Raw genomic sequence first — 19,037 nt, 5'->3', positions numbered from 1 at the left:
GCTAAGATCTCTGTCCCATATCTGAGTGCCAGGTTAGATACCTGGCTCTGGTTCCTGACTATAGCTTCCTGCTAATGCAGACGCTGGGAGGCAGTTGTGATGGCTCATGTAATTGAGTTCCTGCCACTTATATGAGAGACCTGGATTGCATTTCTAGCTCCTGGATTTTCAACCCAGCCCTACCCTGGCTGTTACGGGCATTTGCAGAGTGAGCCAGTGGATGGGAGTGCTCTCTGTCCAACTGTATCATTCATTGACTTTATCTGTCTCTATGCCTCCCAAATAATTAAATATATAAAAAATCTTTTTTAAAAAAAGAAAACTTGAGAGATCCAGGCCAACTTTTTGTTTTGCTGAGTTAAGAGCCTTTACATAGAAACAACCCATGGCATTTATCATCATCCTCATTGCATTTTGTAACAGGACTTTTTAACACTAAGGTGATACAGACTGTATAGTTTAGGAAGTAAAACTATTGCTTATATTAGATGCTTTTAATTTCCTTGTTTCAGGACCACTGGAAAAAATTACCACAGTAAACAAAGCACTTCAAAGTTTGGTGACTTCAAACAATTAAGAATTTATTTTTGTGTAGCTCTGGTTCTTAGAACCATGTGGCAGTAGTTCACCTATCCTTCATCTGTCCCCAGATGAACAGCTAAGCCAACCAGGATCTGGAGGGGTGGAAGTCACAGAATGGGATATAAATACTAAAAAATGAGCCATGTACGGTCATCCCTTGGTGTGTGGATGCTTAGGTCCCTTATGTGCCTAGAACCTGCATTTCTTCTCCCATAGACTTTAAATCACCTCCAGGTTGCTTACACTACCTGCTTTGATATAAACCCCAGGTAAATAGCTGATCCACTGGAGCACTGGGGGAATAACAGTGAGGAAGGAGTCTGCACACGCTCAGCACAGGTGTATTCTCTTTTCCGTCTGTGGTTGATTCAGACTGAGGATGCGGAAACTGCAGATACTGACAGCCAGCTACGCCAGAGGACCTCAACAAGTTAATGGAAAACAGAATTAGAAGATATATTTATTCTGATGAAAAAAATTATATTCATGCATAGTTTTTTCCTATATGTAGTTTTCATGAACTTTTTGAAGTCCCCTCATACAAATTAATTTACAAATTACAAATTAATAGCATGGCCACTGAAATGGGGAGGAGACAAGTAGACTAACGGGCCTTTTTTAAAAATGATTTTATTTATTCATTTGAAAGGCAGAGTTACAGACACAGAGATAGAGAGACAGAGAGGTCTTCCATCCGCTGGTTCACTCCCCAAATGACTCTGTGGCTGTAGCTAGGATGATCCAAAGCCAGGAGCCAGGAGCCTCTTCCAGGTTTCCCAAGTGGCTACAGAGGCCCAAGCACTTGGGCCATCTTCCACTGCTTTCCCAGGCCACACGCAGAGAGCTGCATCAGAAGAGTAGCTGGGATGCAAACCAGCACCCAAATGGGATTCTGGCACCACAGGCAGAAGCTAAGCCTACAGAGTTGGCCCTGACTAAGGGGCTTTGTGATACAGAATCTTGACTGGGTGCTAAAAGCAAAAGCAGAAGAACTATACACCAATGCTGCAGTCTAGTTTGGTAAATATGTTTCTCATAGAGGTATGGGTTAGTAATTAAAAAAAAAAAATTTACTTAGGTGCCAATGTTATGGTGTAGTAGGTTAAGCTGCTGCTTGCAAGACTGGCTCCTCATATTGGAGTGCTGGTTCAAGTCCTGGCTGCTCTGCTTGCAACCTGGTTGCCTACTAATGTGCCTGGAAAAGCAGTAGAAGTTGGCCCAAGTACTTGAGTCCCTCCAACTCACATGGGAGACAAGAATAGAGTTGCATGCTCCTGGCTTTAGCCTGGCCCAGATCTGGCTATTATGACCATTTGGGGAATGAACCAGCTCTCTCTCTACCTCCTTTCTCCTTCTCCCACACTCTGTCATCATACCTTTCACATAAACCTTTTTTTTATTTTTTATTTTTTTTTTTTTGACAGGCAGAATGGACAGTGAGAGAGAGAGACAGAGAGAAAGGTCTTCCTTTGCCGTTGGTTCACCTTCCAATGGCCGCCGTGGCCTGTGCGCTGCGGCCGGCGCACCACACTGATCTGAAGGCAGGAGTCAGGTACTTCTCCTGGTCTCCCATGGGGTGCAGGGCCCAAGCACTTGGGCCATCTTCCACTGCACTCCCGGGCCACAGCAGAGAGCTGGCCTGGAAGAGGGGCAACCGGGACAGAATCCGGCCCCGTGACTGGGACTAGAACCCGGTGCCACAAGGCAGAGGATTAGCCTATTGAGCCACGGTGCTGGCCTCACATAAACCTTTAAAATTTTTTTAAGTTATTTAATTTTATCTGAAGGCAGAGAGACAGATAAGAGGTCATCTACTAGTTCACCCAAAAGCCTGCACCAGCTAGAGCCCAGCCAAGCCAAAGCCAGGAACTTGAAACTCCATCCTGGTCTCCCATATGGGTGGCAGGAACCAATCTACTTGAGCCAACATCTGCCACCTCCCAGGATGTACATTAGCAGGAACCTGGATTGAAAGTGGATCCAGAACTTGAATCTGTGCACTCTGAAATGGAATGTGGGTATCTCAAGTAGTTTCTTAAATGTTGTGCTAATAGTTTGCCCCGGGTTAGCAGTTTTGGAACTATTATATTTGTATATTAGAAATGAACAATAAGTGACTACATTATAGATTTTTTTTTTTTTTTGACAGGCAGAGTGGATAGTGAGAGAAAGAGACAGAGAGAAAGGTCTTCCTTTTGCCCTTGGTTCACCCTCCAATGGCCACCACAGCTGGCACGCTGCGGCCAGCGCACCGCGCTGATCCAAAGGCAGGAACCAGGTGCTTCTCCTGGTCTCCCATGCGGGTGCAGGGCCCAAGTACTTGGGCCATCCTCCACTGCACTCCCGGGCCACAGCAGAGAGCTGGCCTGGAAGAGGGGCAACCGGGACAGAATCCGGCGCCCCAACGGGGACTAGAACCCAGTGTGCCGGCGCCGCTAGGTGGAGGATTAGCCTATTGAGCCGCGGTGCTGGCACATTATAGATATTAAGAACCAAGTTTCTCACTTTCAGACAAAGAGTTTATAAGTAAGGAAGGTGGGAATACAAATGAACCTGTGGTGTTAGACTGGTATCAATACAAACTTGTTTAAAATAGTTATGCAAATAAATAGATACAGAAATGTATAGATGTGAAACAATGACAGCCTAGTAGTACTGAACATACCTAGTGTCTTGATCTTGGTTTCTTTTTTTCTTTTTCAGAAATTATTTATTTATTTATTTATTTTACAGAGTTAGACAGTGAGAGAAAGATGGAGAGAAAGGTCTTCCCTCTGTTGGTTCACTCCCCAAATGGCCACCACAGCCAGTGCTGCGCCGGTTCAAAGCTAGGAGCCAGGTGCTTTTTCCTGGTCTCCCATGTGGATGCAGAAGCCCAAGCACTTGAGCCATCCGCCACTGCCTTCCTGGGCCATAGCAGAGAGCTGGAACAGAAGAGGAGCAACCAGGACTAGAACCTGGTGCTCATATGGGATACCAGCGCTGCAGGCAGAGGATTAACCAAGTGAGCCATGGCGCTAGCCCCTGATCTTGGTTTCTTAACACTATTCTCCAGTTTAAAAAACTGGGCCTTTGAGAACAGTGGCTGATGTCAGAGTTGGAGGGGTGGGATAGCATGAAGACTTAGAAGCATCTATGGAACTAGAACGTATTGAAATACTTTTATTAAAAGAACGATAATCAAGGGAAAGGGCCAGCCTGACACAGCTCCTAATTGCTAACGCTGAAACAACATGAAGACCACAGTGAATCTGAGTCTTTACGTACATAAATAACTAATTAAATGAATGGAGGAGTCCCTGTTTTTCCTGCAGTGAAATTCTAAGTAGTAAATGCATAAGAAAGGAATAAGTGGAAAATTGCCATTAGGTGATCACTTGAGTGGTAACTGTGGTTCCCCTGATGGTGTGAAAACATTTAAAGAGCAAGAAGATTTGTGCAAACTGGAAGTATTTTCCCTGTGTTTTTATTTGAAAGGTAGGGTTACAGAGAAGCAGAGGCAGAGAGAGAAAGAAATGTTCCATCCACTGGTTCACTCCCCAAATGGCTGAAATGGCTGGAGCTGTGCCAATCCGAAGCCAGAAGCCAGGAACTTCTTCCCGGTCTCCCACGCGGATGCATGGACCCAAGGACTTGGGCCATCTTCTACTGCTTTCTCGCCATAGTAGAGAGCTAGAACGGAAGTGGAGCAGCTGGGGCTTGAACCAGCACCTGTGTGGGATGCTGGCACTGAAAGCGGTGGCTTTACCCTGCTACGCCATAGCACTGGCCCATGTTTTCAATTCTTAAAAGTGCTTCGGTTGTCTTATTTTTAAAAAGTTTATCCACAATGTTATCTAACTATTACTACTATCTAAGTGCAGAACATTGTCATTATCCCTAAAAGATACCCCAGACCTATTAGCTGTCGTTCCTCATTCCTGCCTTGCCAAGCCCCCCATAACTACTAATCCACTGTATATGTGTTTGCCTATTCTGGACATTTTGTATAGTAGGAGTTATATGATATGGGGCTTTTCCTTTTTGTGCCATTCACTTAGCATAGTGTTTTCAAGTTTTATCCACGTTGCAGACAGCTGACAGTACTTGAAAAATACATGGTTTTAAAAGAAAATCAGGCCAGCGCCGCGGCTCACTAGGCTAATCCTCCGCCTTGCGGCGCCAGCACACTGGGTTCTAGTCCTGGTCGGGGCGCCAGATTCTGTCCCGGTTGCCCCTCTTCCAGGCCAGCTCTCTGCTGTGGCCAGGGAGTGCAGTGGAGGATGGCCCAAGTGCTTGGGCCCTGCACCCCATGGGAGACCAGGATAAGTACCTGGCTCCTGCCATTGGATCAGCGCGATGTGCCGGCTGCAGTGTGCAGGCCATGGCGGCCATTGGAGGGTGAACCAATGGCAAAGGAAGACCTTTCTCTCTGTCTCTCTCTCTCACTGTCCACTCTGCCTGTCAAAAAATTTAAAAAAAAAAAAAAGAAAAAGAAAAAGAAAATCAGCCTGGCAGGATTCTGTCCTGCATAGCTGTGCTTTGCAGCAGTAGGCATCTGTCTCTGTCTGTCTCCTCTCCCACCTAAGTGTGTGCTACCACCCCATGGAAGATTTGATGGACACGGACATGATCCCCTTGAGGCCCCAGAACTATCTTTGTGGTTGAACTGAAGACCAACAAAGACTGTCACTTTATAGTGGACAATGATGCAAATGAGCACCAGTTAACTTTAAGACTAGTCAGGTTAACTGCTGGTACAAAGGTTGAATTGCACATTGTTGAAACAGAGGTGATGAATTATGAAGGCATCCCAGTTAAAGTAACATTGGAAACTCTGAAAATACCTGTGTAGGCAGCAGTTTCTCTTGGGGCTTTGAAATAATACCACCTGTAGTGGGTTTTTTTTGTTTTTTTTTTGTTTGTTTGTTTGTTTTTTTTTTTTTTTTTTTTTTTTTTTTTTAATTTGACAGAGTTATAGACAGAGAGAAAGAAACAGAGAGAAAGGTCTTCCTTCTGTTGGTTCACTCCCCAAATGGCTGCTACAGCCGGCGCTGCGCCAATCCAAAGCCAGGAGCCAGGTGCTTCCTCCTGGTCTCCCATGCGGTCAAGGGCTCAAGCACTTGGACCATCCTCCACTGCCTTCCCGGGCCACAGCAGAGAGCTGGACTGGAAGAGGAGCAATTGGGACTAGAACCCGGCACCCATATGGGATGCCGGCACCGCAGGCAGAGGATTAACCAAGTGAGCCATGGCGCCGGCCCCACTACCTGTGGTCTTAAAGCGAAGTGTGGCTTAGAGCCTGTGCATATTAGTGGGCAGCACTTAGTAGCTGTGGAGAAAGATCAGATTTAGAAGGTAAAAAGGAGGAGAATTTAACAATATTAATTATATCTGGAAAGCAATCTACTCCTGGAAGTGGCAGTAATATACCTTCAAAAAGATCAAATATGTTGATGATGAAGATGATGATGATTTTTATAAGCTGGAAAAAGTCCCATGAAGAAATCTATATGATATGCCCCAGCCAAAAATGCACAAAAATCAAATCAGAATGGAAAATACTCAAAACCACCAATACCAAGATGAAAAGGTTATGAATCCTTCAAAACATAGGAAAATAAAACAAAAAACCTCCTAAAACATCAAAAGGACCTAGTTGTATGGAAGGCTTTAAGCCAAAAATCAAGCAAGTACAGAACAAGGTGGTTCTTTTTCTAAAATGGAAGCCAGTTTCATCAGTTGTGGGAAGAACTGCTTTGGGTTGACTGACCAGGAAGCTGTTCACTACTTTGGTAGTGGAGGAAGTATCCTTTAAAAAAAATAAACAGTTTAAAAATTTTTTCCATCTGATTTCATTTCTGTCACAGTTGATATCTGGCTGTTCTTTTTATATTGCAGAGTGAGAACTTTGCCTACTGTGTTTGATAAATGTTGTCCAGGTTCCATTGCCAAGAATGTGTTGTTCAAAATGCCTATTTAGTTTGTAAAGATGGAACTCCATCATTTGCTTGGTTTTAAGTTTGTAAGGAATGCTATGATAGGACATAGTAGTGACAGTAATTGAACATGGAAATGATGGGGAGACAAAAATATACATGTAGAGGCATGGTATAGCAGATAAAGCTACCACCTTGGTTGCAGGCTTCCCATTTGGGCATCAGTTTGTGTCCCGGCCACTCCACTTCAAATCTAGCTCCTTGTTAATGCACCTGGGAAAAGCAGCAGCAGATGACCGAAGTGCCTGGGCCCTTGCCACCTACCTGAGAGACTCAGATGTAGCTCCTGGCTTCAGTTTGGCCCACCCCCAGCCATTGTGGCCATCTGGGAAGTAGCTTTGGGAGATTGTCTCTCTGTCTTTCTCCCTCTCTGTCTCTCTTTCTCCCTCCCTCTCCCTCTCAATTTCTTTCTCTGTCTCCCCTTCCCTCCCTCCCTCTTTGCCTTTCTCTCTCTTTCTGCCTTTCCCTCTCTGTTTGTAACTCCGACTTTTAAATAAATAAGTAAATATTTAAAAAAAATATACACACACATAGGGAGCGGTCGTTGCGTTGCAGCAGGTTAAACTGCTGCTTGTGACATCCTATATCAGAGCTTCAGTTTGAGTCTTGGCTGCTCTGCTATCAATCCAGCTCCCTGCTAATATGCCTAGGAAAGCAATGCAGGATTGCCCAAGTGATTAGGCTCCTGCTGCTCATGGGGGAGACCATAATGCAGATCCTGACTGCTGACTTTGGCTTGGCCCAGTCATATCTGTTGAAACCATTTGGGGATAGAAAAATTTCTGTCTCCCTGCCCCCTTTTCTATCACTCTGCCTTTGAAATAAAGTATTTTAAATATTTATTTATTTGTTTGAAAGAGAGAGAGATTAATCTTTCATCTACTGGTTCACTCCCTGCATGGCTGCAACAGCTAGGGCTAGTCCAGGCTGAAGGCAGGATCCCAGAACTCCACCAGGTCTCCCATATGGGTCACAGGGACCCAAGTACTTGGGCCATCTTCCACTGCTTTTGCATGAACATAAACAGGGAGCTGGATCAGAAGTGGAGCAGCTGGGACTTGAATGGGATACTAATGTTGTAGGCAGCAGCATAACCTGCTGTACCACAATGCTGGCCCCAAAAAACATGTATGCATGTGAAATAAACTCAGTATTCTATTAAAGTAAAAAAAAGTTTCATGGAAAATAAAATGAGCAGATAAGATTATTTTGGTTTAAAATATTTTTGAGGAGCTGTGTGGCGTAGCTTGTAAAGCCACTGCTTGCAGTGCTAGCAGCCCATAAGGGTGCCAGTTCAAGTTCCAGCTGCTCCATTTCTGATCCAGCTCCCTGCTAATATACCTGGGAAAGCAGGGGAGAACAGGCCAAGTGCTTTGGCTCCTGCACCCATGTGGGAGACTTAGAAGAAGTTCCTGGCTCCTGGCTTCAAATCAGTATAGCTTCAACCATTGTGGCCGTTTGGGGAGTGAACCAAAGGATGGAAGATCTCCGTCTCTCCTCTCTCTTTAACTCTGACTTTCAAATAAATAAAAAATGTTAAAAAAAATCTTTTTGAAATCAAATGAATAATTTTTATAATACATGCTTCCATACATTTTTGAAGACCCTATCTGTCAATATTTCTCATATTTTTTGATGGATATTTGTGGTGTTGTCAGATTTCAGCTGTGATCAATGCTGCTGTGAGCATTCATGTGTCAGTTCGCTTTGTGTGAGCACATGGTATTAGTTCTCTTGGGTATACAGCTGAGTGTGGAGTTGTTGGCTTCATAGGGAACTCTGTTTAAGTTTTGAGACACTACCAAGCTGTTTTCTACAGTCAGGCAGGTTCTCATGATTTTTGCATACTATAGAACAAAAGTTGATGTGACCTTTTCTGGTTGATCAAGACATACAGGTACCACACTGATAAGACTCCCTGAGAAGTCCATGACATCAGTTTTGTGCTGCTTCCTCCCGAGATGTGTGACTTCAGTTTCATAGTGAGAAGAACTTGCTGTTGATCTCATCTAAATAACCAATCAGTATCCTCAGGGACGTCAGGGTGATGAGAGACAAGGGGAGACTGAGGACACTAGGGAGAAAGGCCATGTGGGCTCCTGGCACAGAAAAAGGACATTAATGGGAACACTGGAAGGTTTGAAAAGGATCATTAGTTTGGTGAAGCATATTGTTAATTTTCCAGTTCTGATCATCATAATGTGGAAAGACTGTGAGAGGTATATTGACAATGTCTGTACCATTTTTGCAAATATTGTCTAAGTTTAAAAGGAGTTCAAAGTAAAAAACTTAAAAAGAAATCCAGTCATTTATTCTTGCTCACATGTCTGCAGGACAGCTATACTCGATGAGTGTGGTTGGGCTCAGCTCAGATCCACAGTTGCCTCTAGCCTTGTTCCATGGGTCTCAGCCTTCTCAGACCAGAAGGCTAGCAGTGACAAGTTGTGCTTTCTCATGGTGATGATAGAATCTCAGGACAAGCCAACCACAAAAACATGTTTCAAACATTTGTTCGGCCAGCGCTGTGGCTCACTTGGCTAATCCTCCGCCAGGCACTTGGGCCATCCCCCACTGCCTTCCCGGGCCACAGCAGAGAGCTGGACTGGAAGAGGAGCAACCGGGACAGAATCTGGCATCCCAACCGGGACTAGAACCTGGGGTGCTGGTGCTTCAGGTGGAGGATTAGCCAAGTGAGCTGTGGCGCCAGCCAACCTGATCATTTTGAAAGAACTTGTACTGAGTGCTTCCCTGGAAGGAATTTTTTCAGGTTGTCATCATTTTTGGTTTCTGACTCAAACTTAGGCTAGCACACTGAGGCCATCCTCTGGGCAGGAGAAAGCAGAATCAAAGACTAGGTGTCAGAAGCATCTTCTTGGCTTTAAATGTCCAGGCTCCTACATGTAAAGGTCTTTTGCAGACATTGTCCTTGCAGCCATTCACATTCATCTTTGTGTTCCTAGAACTACTAGTACCAACTGAGTGTAGTAGTTTGTTGGTAGATGTCAATTCTATGCATGGATGAGTGAATGGGTATAACGTGCTCTTGGTAATGTGTAATCTTGGACAATTGTTCATTAACTGTCCTTGGATAATTTTGTGTGGTGGCTATGAATAGCCCATACATTCACTACACTTGTTTAGCCAGCTAGTGAATTAGCTTTGAGATAGGTGGGTACAGGTTTTCAGTTTCTCTTGGTTTCACTCCCTGCTCCCTTGGCTTGTCCCAGTCTCTTCTAGCTTCCTCCTTTAAAAAAAAAAAAAAAAAAAAAAAAAAAAAAAGATTTATTTGAAAGTTAGAGTTACACAGAGAAGGGGCGGGGGGTCTTGCATCTGCTGGTTCATTCCCCAACTGACCACAATGGCCGGAGCTGCATCAGTCAGGAACCAGGAGCTTCCTCCGGGTCTCCCTTGCGGGTGCAGGGCCCAAGAACTTGGGCCATCTTCTACTGCTTCCCCAGGCCATTGCAGAGAGCTGGATTGGAAGTGGAGCAGCTGGGACTCAAACTGGCACCCATGTGGAATGCTGGCACTGCAAGGGGTGGCTTAACCTCCTATGACACAGCGTCAGCCCTTCCTCCCTCTTACAGATGTTAAGTGCAACCCATTTTCTGTTCCAAGCTCTGGCCCAAGGACTTGGGAATGCAAAAAGGAAGAGATAGACACCCTATGCTCAGGGAGCAGCAAGCCTTACAGAAGGAGCCAACTTAAACACGAGAGCATGGTGAGGTGTAAGCTTGCTGGGATGGCAGGCTGCTTGGGGTTTAGTGGAACTTTGAGGGAAGGGGCAGGAAGGGTATCATGAAGGAGGCAGTAATGTAACTGTGTCCTGACAAATAAATAGGTATTGATCATTTACTACTGCATGTCACAAGAAGGCTTATTAGCTCAATTGAAGAAAAACATAGACTAGCTTTATTCTATAGGTTCTGATTGGGCAAGATTCAAGTGTTATCCTTTCACCCCCTCTCCCTCAGCCTTAATCCCAAACACGTTCACTTACAGATGAGCAGAAGGGATGTATCCAAGTGGTGTGTGAGTGTGTGTTAGTGGGAGAGCGATAGATGGCTTGTGACGGTACGTGAACGCAGCAGTGTCTGATCTTTCTGTTGGTTTGTCAGCCAGTTGTTCCTTCACATTGTCCCTCCAAGGACTCTGTACCTCACAACTGTTTTTTCTTCTTGGCTTTCAGGTCAGGCTGTCCCTGCAGGATCCCACGTACGGTTGAATCTTCAAACTGGGGCAAGAGAAGTGAAGCTACAGTATGAAGACAAGTTCCAAAATAATTTGAAAGGGTTGAAAAAAGGCAAAAGGTAAATATCAACCATGAGGCCTGGGAGGCCAAGTAATGACATTGATTTTGTAATACCAAAAGTGTTACCCGAGTTTGGCTTTTTTTAAATTATTATTATTTGAAATTTAATAGCATGGGGCTGGCGCCGCGCCACACTAGGCTAATCCTCCGCCTTGCGGCGCCAGCACACCGGGTTCTAGTCCCGGTCGGGGCGCCGGATTCTGTCCCGGTTGCCCCTCTTCCAGGCTAGCTCTCTGCTGTGGCCAGGGAGTGCAGTGGAAGATGGCCCAAGTGCTTGGGCCCTGCACCCCATGGGAGACCAGGATAAGTACCTGGCTCCTGCCATCGGATCAGCGCGGTGCGCCGGCTGCAGCGCGGCGGCCATTGGAGGGTGAACCAACGGCAAAGGAAGACCTTTCTCTCTGTCTCTCTCTCTCTCTCACTGTCCATTCTGCCTGTCAAAAAAAAAAAAAAAAAAAAAAGAAATTTAATAGCATGGAAGTTTGATAAATCTGTCAGGGTTTATGGAAGTTTACTTCTATAGTCTTTGGAAAAAACAGTTTTCAAAGCAAATTGATACTTCAAAAAAGGCTGTAGGGGGAATGCTTAACCTGCCTTAAAAATGAAGCTGTTTTTCCCAGTACTTTAAGAGCACCCATTTGAATCCCAACAATTAATGCACTGATTACAGATGAGTCATCTATTCATTAAAACAGGCCTGTTAGGCCTTCTGCTTTGCAGTAATCCTTCCTTGGTGAACAATAAAATTGCATTTGAAAGTCTTTAATTCAGGCTAACTTTTCCTCTTGTTAGTGAGTATTAAAACAGGCTTCTTTATACTATAAAAATGGAAGTTACTGAAAGTTTGCAATGGTTAGAGTTAACCGTATTTTTTAATAACAACTTCAGATTATTTGATTTTAAACATTTCATACTACTTTTCTGGACATTGTCTTGAATTAACAAGTTTTTTTTTGGGTGGGTGGCTTGGTCTTTCCTGAATAAAGGCAAGGCATAAGATTGCAGGGTTTACTGGAACTGTGCAGTTTGAAAGCTCAGTATAAACACCAGCCATGAAATTCTAACACAGGGACTAGTACATTATGGCCTGTGGGCCATATTGGGAGTGCTGTCTGTTTGGGTTAGCTGACAAGCTAAGTTGATTTTTATATTTTCATGGCTGAGAAAAAAATTCAGAAGATGATTATTTCATGACTCATGAAATTTACATGCAATTCACATTTTCATGTCTATAAATAAAATTTTATTGGAACATGGCCATGTTCATTTTTAAACATATTGTCTATAGCTGCCTTCTTACTACAATGTCAGAGCTGATTAGTTGGAACAGACACTATAAGGCCCACAATGCCTACAAATATTACCTGATTGTTACAGGTAGTTTGTTGACCCCTATTTTGAATAATGTAACTGTTAGGAATTAATCATGGTTTGAATAAGGTTAGTGTTACTCAGTCCTTGGAATTTTATTCTAACTATATTTTTCAGTTAGGTATGAGTCATGAAAGGACCTTAGAGACCCAATTTTAACCTGACTCTTTGCCAGACATACCTGGCGAGAGGGCATTCAGCCAGCCCACATGCCCCGTTAGCCAGGTAGCACACAGCCCCACAGAGCAGCCTGTTCAGGTTTGTACAGTTTTCTCTGTTTGAAAATTGTCCTTTATGTTTAGATAGATAGATACAGTCACCCTAGACCAGGAAGGATCTTTCATCTCTGTCTCTCCAGATAGGCTGAAACCCAGAGTGGCCCAGGTCAGGCAATTACTTCATCCTTACCACCATCTGAGAAATCATCAAACAGCATTGTGTGGCCCCTCCGGCCTTTCTCCATCCCCAGCATATGCACATACACGTGTATTTCAGCATCTCAGAGTACTTTCATAAAGTCTTTCCTCAGATTTAATCTAAGCCTTTTATTTATTTATTTATGTTTTCAAGAAAAAGCCTTTTTTTTCTTGCCTTGAGAATATTGATTTAGTGAGTTGATTAGTTTTGAGCTTTTTGTTTGTTGGTTTTTATACCATGAGAAGTTGCTTTTCTACTTCCTGGGTATAGATCATCAGTGGCAGCACTTACTGTTTTCTGTGTTGCTTGTATCTTTTTAGAATAGGAGCAGAGCCATCCACATGGTTTTTAGAGACACAGCATAAGGGAGAAATATTTGTTCTCATTACTGCCTCTTTATTTTTTTTTTAGTATTTAGTTATTCTTTTTAAAGATTTTATTTATTTATTTGAAAGAGTTACACAGAAGAGAAAAGGCAGAGAGAGAGAAAGAGAGGAAGAGAGAGATCTTCCATCCGATGGTTCACTCCCCAGATGGCCACAACGGCCAGAGCTGTGCTGATCCAAAGCCAGGAGCTTCTTTCAGGTCTTCCAGATAGATGGGTGCAGGGGCCTAAGCACTTGAGCCATCTTCTACTGCTTTCCCGGGCCATAGCAGAGAACTGGAAGGAAGTGGAGCAGCCAGGTCTCGAACCAGCACCCATATGGGATGCTGACGCTTCAGGCCAGGGCATTAACCCACTGTGCCACAGTGTTGGCCCTAGTATTTAGTTATTTTCATCTACTTGAAAGGCAGAGAGACAGAGGAAGATCTTCCAGCTGCTGGGTCACTCCCCAGATGCCCACAATAGCCATGGCTAGGTTAGACTGAAGCCAGGGGCCCAAGTACTTCAGCCATCATCTGCTGCCTCCCAGGGTGCATTAACAGAAAGCTGGACTGGAAGCAGAGTAACCAGGACTTGAACCAACACTCTTGGAGTATATCTGAGGGCTCTGTCCTGGAATGACCTCCAAGATTTGCTGCACATTTCTTCTTTTTCTCAGCATTTATGGCTAAGGATAAACCTCTGAATAGAACACCAAAGCCATTCACAAGGTGTGTGGAAATTTGGTGCTGTGAGCTCAGTGAGGCTTGGTGACCCTTGGTGGGTACTTTATTATCCTCCTTGGATGGATCTCATTCTGTGTTCCTCCAATTCCATTTCATAGTGTCTTCCAAGCTCTTTAATACTAGAATGAAAACAGAGGTCATGGGTGGGGTCAATAGCTTAGCATTATTACAGTATTTTGCTTACTCATTGTTTTGGAAGATAAGATCCATAGATTTCCTTCATATTGTCATAGAATGTGGTGTTCTCACAGAGTTAAGAACCATTGGCCTAGAAGCAGTTGGGGATAATCTGTTAAGCCTAATTCATGGCAGAGTCTCCATACTCCTACCGAGAGCTACAATGTCCTCGGCTCTCAGGTCCGGGATGTGACCCTGACAGTGGCTTGGCTTGGAGGGTTCCCTTGTCTGTGCCTAAGCTCATTGCATGTTTGGCTCCTACACTTTGGGGATTGCTCTCTCCACTGGACTGGTTTTTGTCTGTATACCTGTCAACATCTCCATGGACCATGTTTTTGCCCTGGAACAACCAGCTTCTTTTGATCTTCCTCCTGTGTTTATGGGATGAAGATAAACCACATCAAAGTTGTGCCATTTTGGATTGAGCATTTATCAACTGCTTAAGGGGATGGGCTAAGGATAGAGCTATTTACTTGATCTACTCATTAATTTCACAAAAGATTTATTGAGTGCGCATGTGCCAGACATTGGGATACTGTAGTAAATAAAACTGCCAAGATGTGAGCATTAGGGAAACTGGCAGGTAGAAAAGCAGGTAAATGAACACATAAAGAAGGTGTTCACAGATTGTATTATAAGTGTTAGGGAAGAAATAAACAAGGTGATAAGTCCCTGGAGAAGCTTCTTTAGCTAGGATGGTTTGGAGAGCCTCATCAAGACCTGAAGAATGAGGGCAATTTAGCCACATAGAGTGTTAAGTTTATAGGTGTAGTGTTTAGAGCATTTCAAACAGATGGAACAACAAGAATTCCTGCCTATGTCCAGAAATGGCTTTGTTAAGTTAAAAACAAGAAAATGATCCAGATGATAGAGAAGAGGAGAAAGAAAGAGGCTGATAAGAGATGTGATTGGATAGATATGTGAGGGTCAGAGGATGTGGAATCTCTAGGAATATGTGCGTTGTTCTTCATTCTCTGTTTTCCTGAAGATTTATTTATTTGAAAGGCAGAAATATATAGAGAGAAGTAGAAACAGAGAGATAGGGAATCTTGCATCTGCTCGTTCACTCTCCAAATGACTGCAGCAGCTAGGGCCGGGCCAGGTTGAAGCCACAAGCTTAATTCAGGTCTCTCACATGGGTTCAGGGGTCTAAGTGCTTGGGCGATCTTGTGCTGCTTCCCAGGCACATTAGCAGGGAGGGAGCTGTATTGGAAGTGGAGCAGACTCAAACCAATGCCCAAATGGGATGCTGGCATCGCAGGCAGTTGTTTAAAGCCGGCATCACATGTGGCTGCTTAACCTGCTGCTCCACAATGCCGGCACCCTTCATTCACTTTTAATTGTAATGGAAAACTATCAAAAGGTTCTAGGCTCCAGGAGAGTAATTTCTGTAGTGTAGTTTTGCAAGATAACTAGTTGATGTGTGTCTGGAGATTGAAGGTGAACAAAAGCACAGAGAACATTAGGATGCCATTTCAGTAAATCAGGCAACAGAATGGTGACTTAGTCTTGGAATATCAAAGTCAAGAATGGATGAATTTGGACATTTAATTAGTAGGTTGAGCAAACAGAACTTGCTTACAGTTCAGATGAAGGAATTGAAGGGAGAGGAGAGGATTCAGGATAAAGCCTCACTTGGGAGCTTGGGCAGTTGAGCGTTTGGTACTACAATTTATTGAAACAAAAGTCAGAAGAAGGACATTTTGAGAGAAAGAAGCATCAAGAGCTATGCTTTAGATTCCATCAGTTTGAGGTACTTATTAAACATCTGAGACCCAAGATGAATCAGTTACATAGTTGTACAAGAGTCTGTCGCTGCTCAGAGGAGAGGTCTGGTCAAAGATGTAAGTCTGAGCAGCACTGACAGCTGGTTATTCAGAAATCTCCTGAAGACCGAGAGAAGGAATCCAGCACTAAACTGGGGCGTTTCAGCATAGAGGGTTAGGCGGGAGGCGAAGAAGCAGTGAGGGAGGGGGAGTAACAGGAGACTGCAATCATAAGAAGCCAGGCAAGGACAGTGTTTCAGAAAGGGCCAGGAGACATAGGGGCAGAAAGCATGTAAATGCTGCTGAGTAGTTGAAGAACACAAAGTTAGTGAAAGGTTTGTTGATTTGGCATCAATTATTTGTTACATGGATGAGTGGTATTAGTGGAGTTGTGGGAATAAAACAGATTGGAGCCAATGGTGATGTAAATAGAGGTAGAGGGTGGGAAGACTGAGGGAAGGTGGTGGTTGCATAAGCTGTAGTGGGAACAGGGAAACCACATAATAACCACAGGAAACAATGGGGTCAAAGGAGTTAAGGGGCCATTCAACCAAAGGTAGAACTTGATGGTGTGGGTAGGAGGTTGTGGTTTAACCTTGGGAGTTAAAGCCTTTGTGAAGGCAAGAGAGATCTGGAACCTAAGTTTAACAGGAGTAGGGATACTCTTGTCCATTGTAGTAGAAGAGAAGGTAGAGACCTGTAGAGTTAGGTGCAAATTGGTTTGCAGAGCTAATGATAGGAAGATGAGGAAGTTAGTGATGATAATTTCCGTTTTCTCAGTGAGGAATGAAGTGACAGCACCAGCTTCTTGTGTGTGTGTGTGTGTGTGTGTGTGTAGTTGGGGACTGTGTGGGTGATGATGGATGGCCTAGGAGACTGGGAATTAGGGCAATAAAGGAGATGTGAGGCATAATGGAATTAGCACTGACCAAGTCTTCAGAGAGGGAGGAGATAAAGTCATGCTCTGGCTCTTGACTCCTTAGCTCTCTCTTAGGTGTGGCACAGGACAATGACCTTCTCATGTACTTGGCAGGTGACAGTACTCTGTGAGGAGAGGGATTTGGTATCCTCTCCTTAACTTTGTACAATTGCAGTAAGTATTTGAATAAAATACTACTTCTGACACACTGCCTGATACTTAGATAAGTGCTCAGTAAATGGAAATGAGTAGCTTTTACTAATTAGCTAGGAGGGCTGAGACTGGAGAAGACAAGTGTTTTTTCCAAGACCCTAAAGAGTCTCTAGGATGAATCAAAGACTGAGTTATCAAAACCCCTGGTATATTGCCCTCTCATAACAGCTAAACCCTGCTTAGACTGTGTGACTTATACACTTGTCTCGCTTGAAGTAGAGCAGGCCAGTAGCCCTTCACTCCAGCATCCCCTCCCCCGAAATCTTCTGAATTATCCTTAACCCAGCCACAGCTAGACAGTCTTGTCATACATAGCCCACACTGCACACTTCCTTCTCTGTTCATCAGTATTGTGCTTAGCTCTGTCCACTGAACTGAAATAAATGCTAGTGGTCAAACCTGCTTCCTCTCATGCATACCTTCTCTCCAGTCAAGATGAATGACTAGGGCTTGGATCAGCTCTGACTGTCTTGGTGAGGGCACCATGCTAGTCTTCAATAGGGTCCTGAGATTACATTCACATTGGTTCCTTTCTCCTTACCGTTGGAAGCTGGCTGTGAAAGGTGGCTGGCCTTGGTTCTTTGCCTTGTTATTTCAGATCATTTCTTTTGTCAGGTTGCTGCACCTTGCCTTCCTCTGTGCTTAGACTTGTCAAATCGAGTCAGACACAGACTGGGGCTTGGATTTCTGTTCTCCCCTTTCCCAGAAGAATATAAATAAGGGTGGATGTTACTCCCTGGGTCTATGCCCACTGCCATCCATGTGGTTCTGCTGGGGCAGGTGTTGAGAGAGCAGCATTTTTGTGTCTGCCTGAGCAGTGGACTAAAAGCTCTGTGTCTCTTATGAGCTTCTGTCTGCCTCAAGTCATTTCCTGCTTTTTCATGAAATAGGCCATCTCCAGTTATGTTTTCCTCCTCTAGCTTCAGAGTAGGGTTGCCCTGTCTGACCTCTCGTTGCCTGAAGGTAGAGGTCTGATAGTGTACTCAGAATTAGAGCAGGGCTGTCCTTGCTTACCTTGGGGTGCCAGTCACCCAGTAGCATTGCCTTTCTTGGGGGTGTAATGCCTTCCTCCTGACTCTGAGCTTCTCTTTGGACAGATTGGACATCAACACCTACACCTACACATCTGAAGATCTCAAGAGCGCTCTTGCAAAATTCAAGGAGGGAACAGACATAAAGAGCTCAAAGGAAGACAAGGTGTGTGATACCCTTCCCAGTTGGTATAACCCTGTAACATTGGCCTTGGTATTTTTGCAAAGAAAGGAATCATATTTTTGGGAACATTTTCAATAAACGTGAGATAATAATATTATAAAATAATTTAAAGCTCTGTTCATGACAGTAAGAAATCCTTTATAGGCTACTTAAAAAACAATTCTGGGAGCATTTTTGTCATAATTTAGGTTAGAATCCAACTTTCCATTACCTGTTTAGAAAAATTGAGGCATATAGCAGAGATGTTCTCCATTAACATGGACTTGAGGGAGTAAATACAATCTAGATCTTCTCACTCCTGCTCAGTTTAGTCATAAGCTTGGACTAAAACAACAGAAGAGCTGGATCAAGAAGGAAGAAGTGTGGCCTTGTCCTGTCATTTGAACATGTAACAAATGTATTTCTTTTAGGCCTTGGACTCCTAACATACAAATTAGGGCCAGCATTTTGGCACAGCAGGTTAAGCCACTGCTTTCTATGCCAGTATTCCATATGGGAGCATTGGTTGGTCCAAACTACTTTAGCTATGGCTTCTTGTTAAGGCACCTGAGATGGCAGTGCAAGGTGGCCCAAGAACTTGGGCCCCTACTACTCATGTAGGAGATCTGAATGGAGTGCCTGGCTCTTGGCTCAGCTGTGGCCATTGTAGCCATTTGGGGAGTAGACCAGCATATGGAAGATCTCTCTCTTCCCTCCCCACCCTCACCTCTGCCTTCCTGCCTTCCCCCAACCCTGGCATTCTGCCTTTCAAATAAATAAATACATCTTTAAGATAAACAGCATGGGGCTGGGATAAGACAATGACTTAGGCTTGCTAAAGGAATGGGAAAGAATCACAGCCCCTTGGCCACATCTGTAATTTCTGGGAGGACTCAGAGGTATAAGACCTACACCAGGACAAAATCTTCCTCTTAGATGGATCACGAGCTCCTGGCACAGCCATAAAATGTTGCAGATCATTTCTGTTTCCAATGGAG

At 44.1% G+C, this 19,037-nt stretch overlaps 1 protein-coding gene across 9 annotated transcripts in view; it reads left to right on the top strand.

Moving 5' to 3' along the window:
• SIL1 (SIL1 nucleotide exchange factor) overlaps positions 1–19,037 on the top strand; it is a 277,751-nt gene that overhangs the window by 164,554 nt on the left and 94,160 nt on the right. For all 9 annotated transcript variants that reach the window (XM_008255099.5, XM_008255096.5, XM_089335931.1 and 6 more), the window contains 2 exons: positions 10,750–10,870; positions 17,943–18,042. In XM_008255099.5, coding sequence (XP_008253321.1) covers positions 10,750–10,870; positions 17,943–18,042 — 221 coding nt within the window. The remainder of the gene's footprint in view (positions 1–10,749; positions 10,871–17,942; positions 18,043–19,037) is intronic.

The sequence above is a fragment of the Oryctolagus cuniculus genome, chromosome 6 (genome assembly GCF_051225735.1).
Source record: "Oryctolagus cuniculus isolate XC-2025 breed Fujian yellow rabbit chromosome 6, ASM5122573v1, whole genome shotgun sequence".
NCBI lineage: Eukaryota > Metazoa > Chordata > Mammalia > Lagomorpha > Leporidae > Oryctolagus > Oryctolagus cuniculus.
Note: the sequence above shows the minus strand (reverse complement) of the source record. Positions and strands in the feature narration are given on the sequence as shown.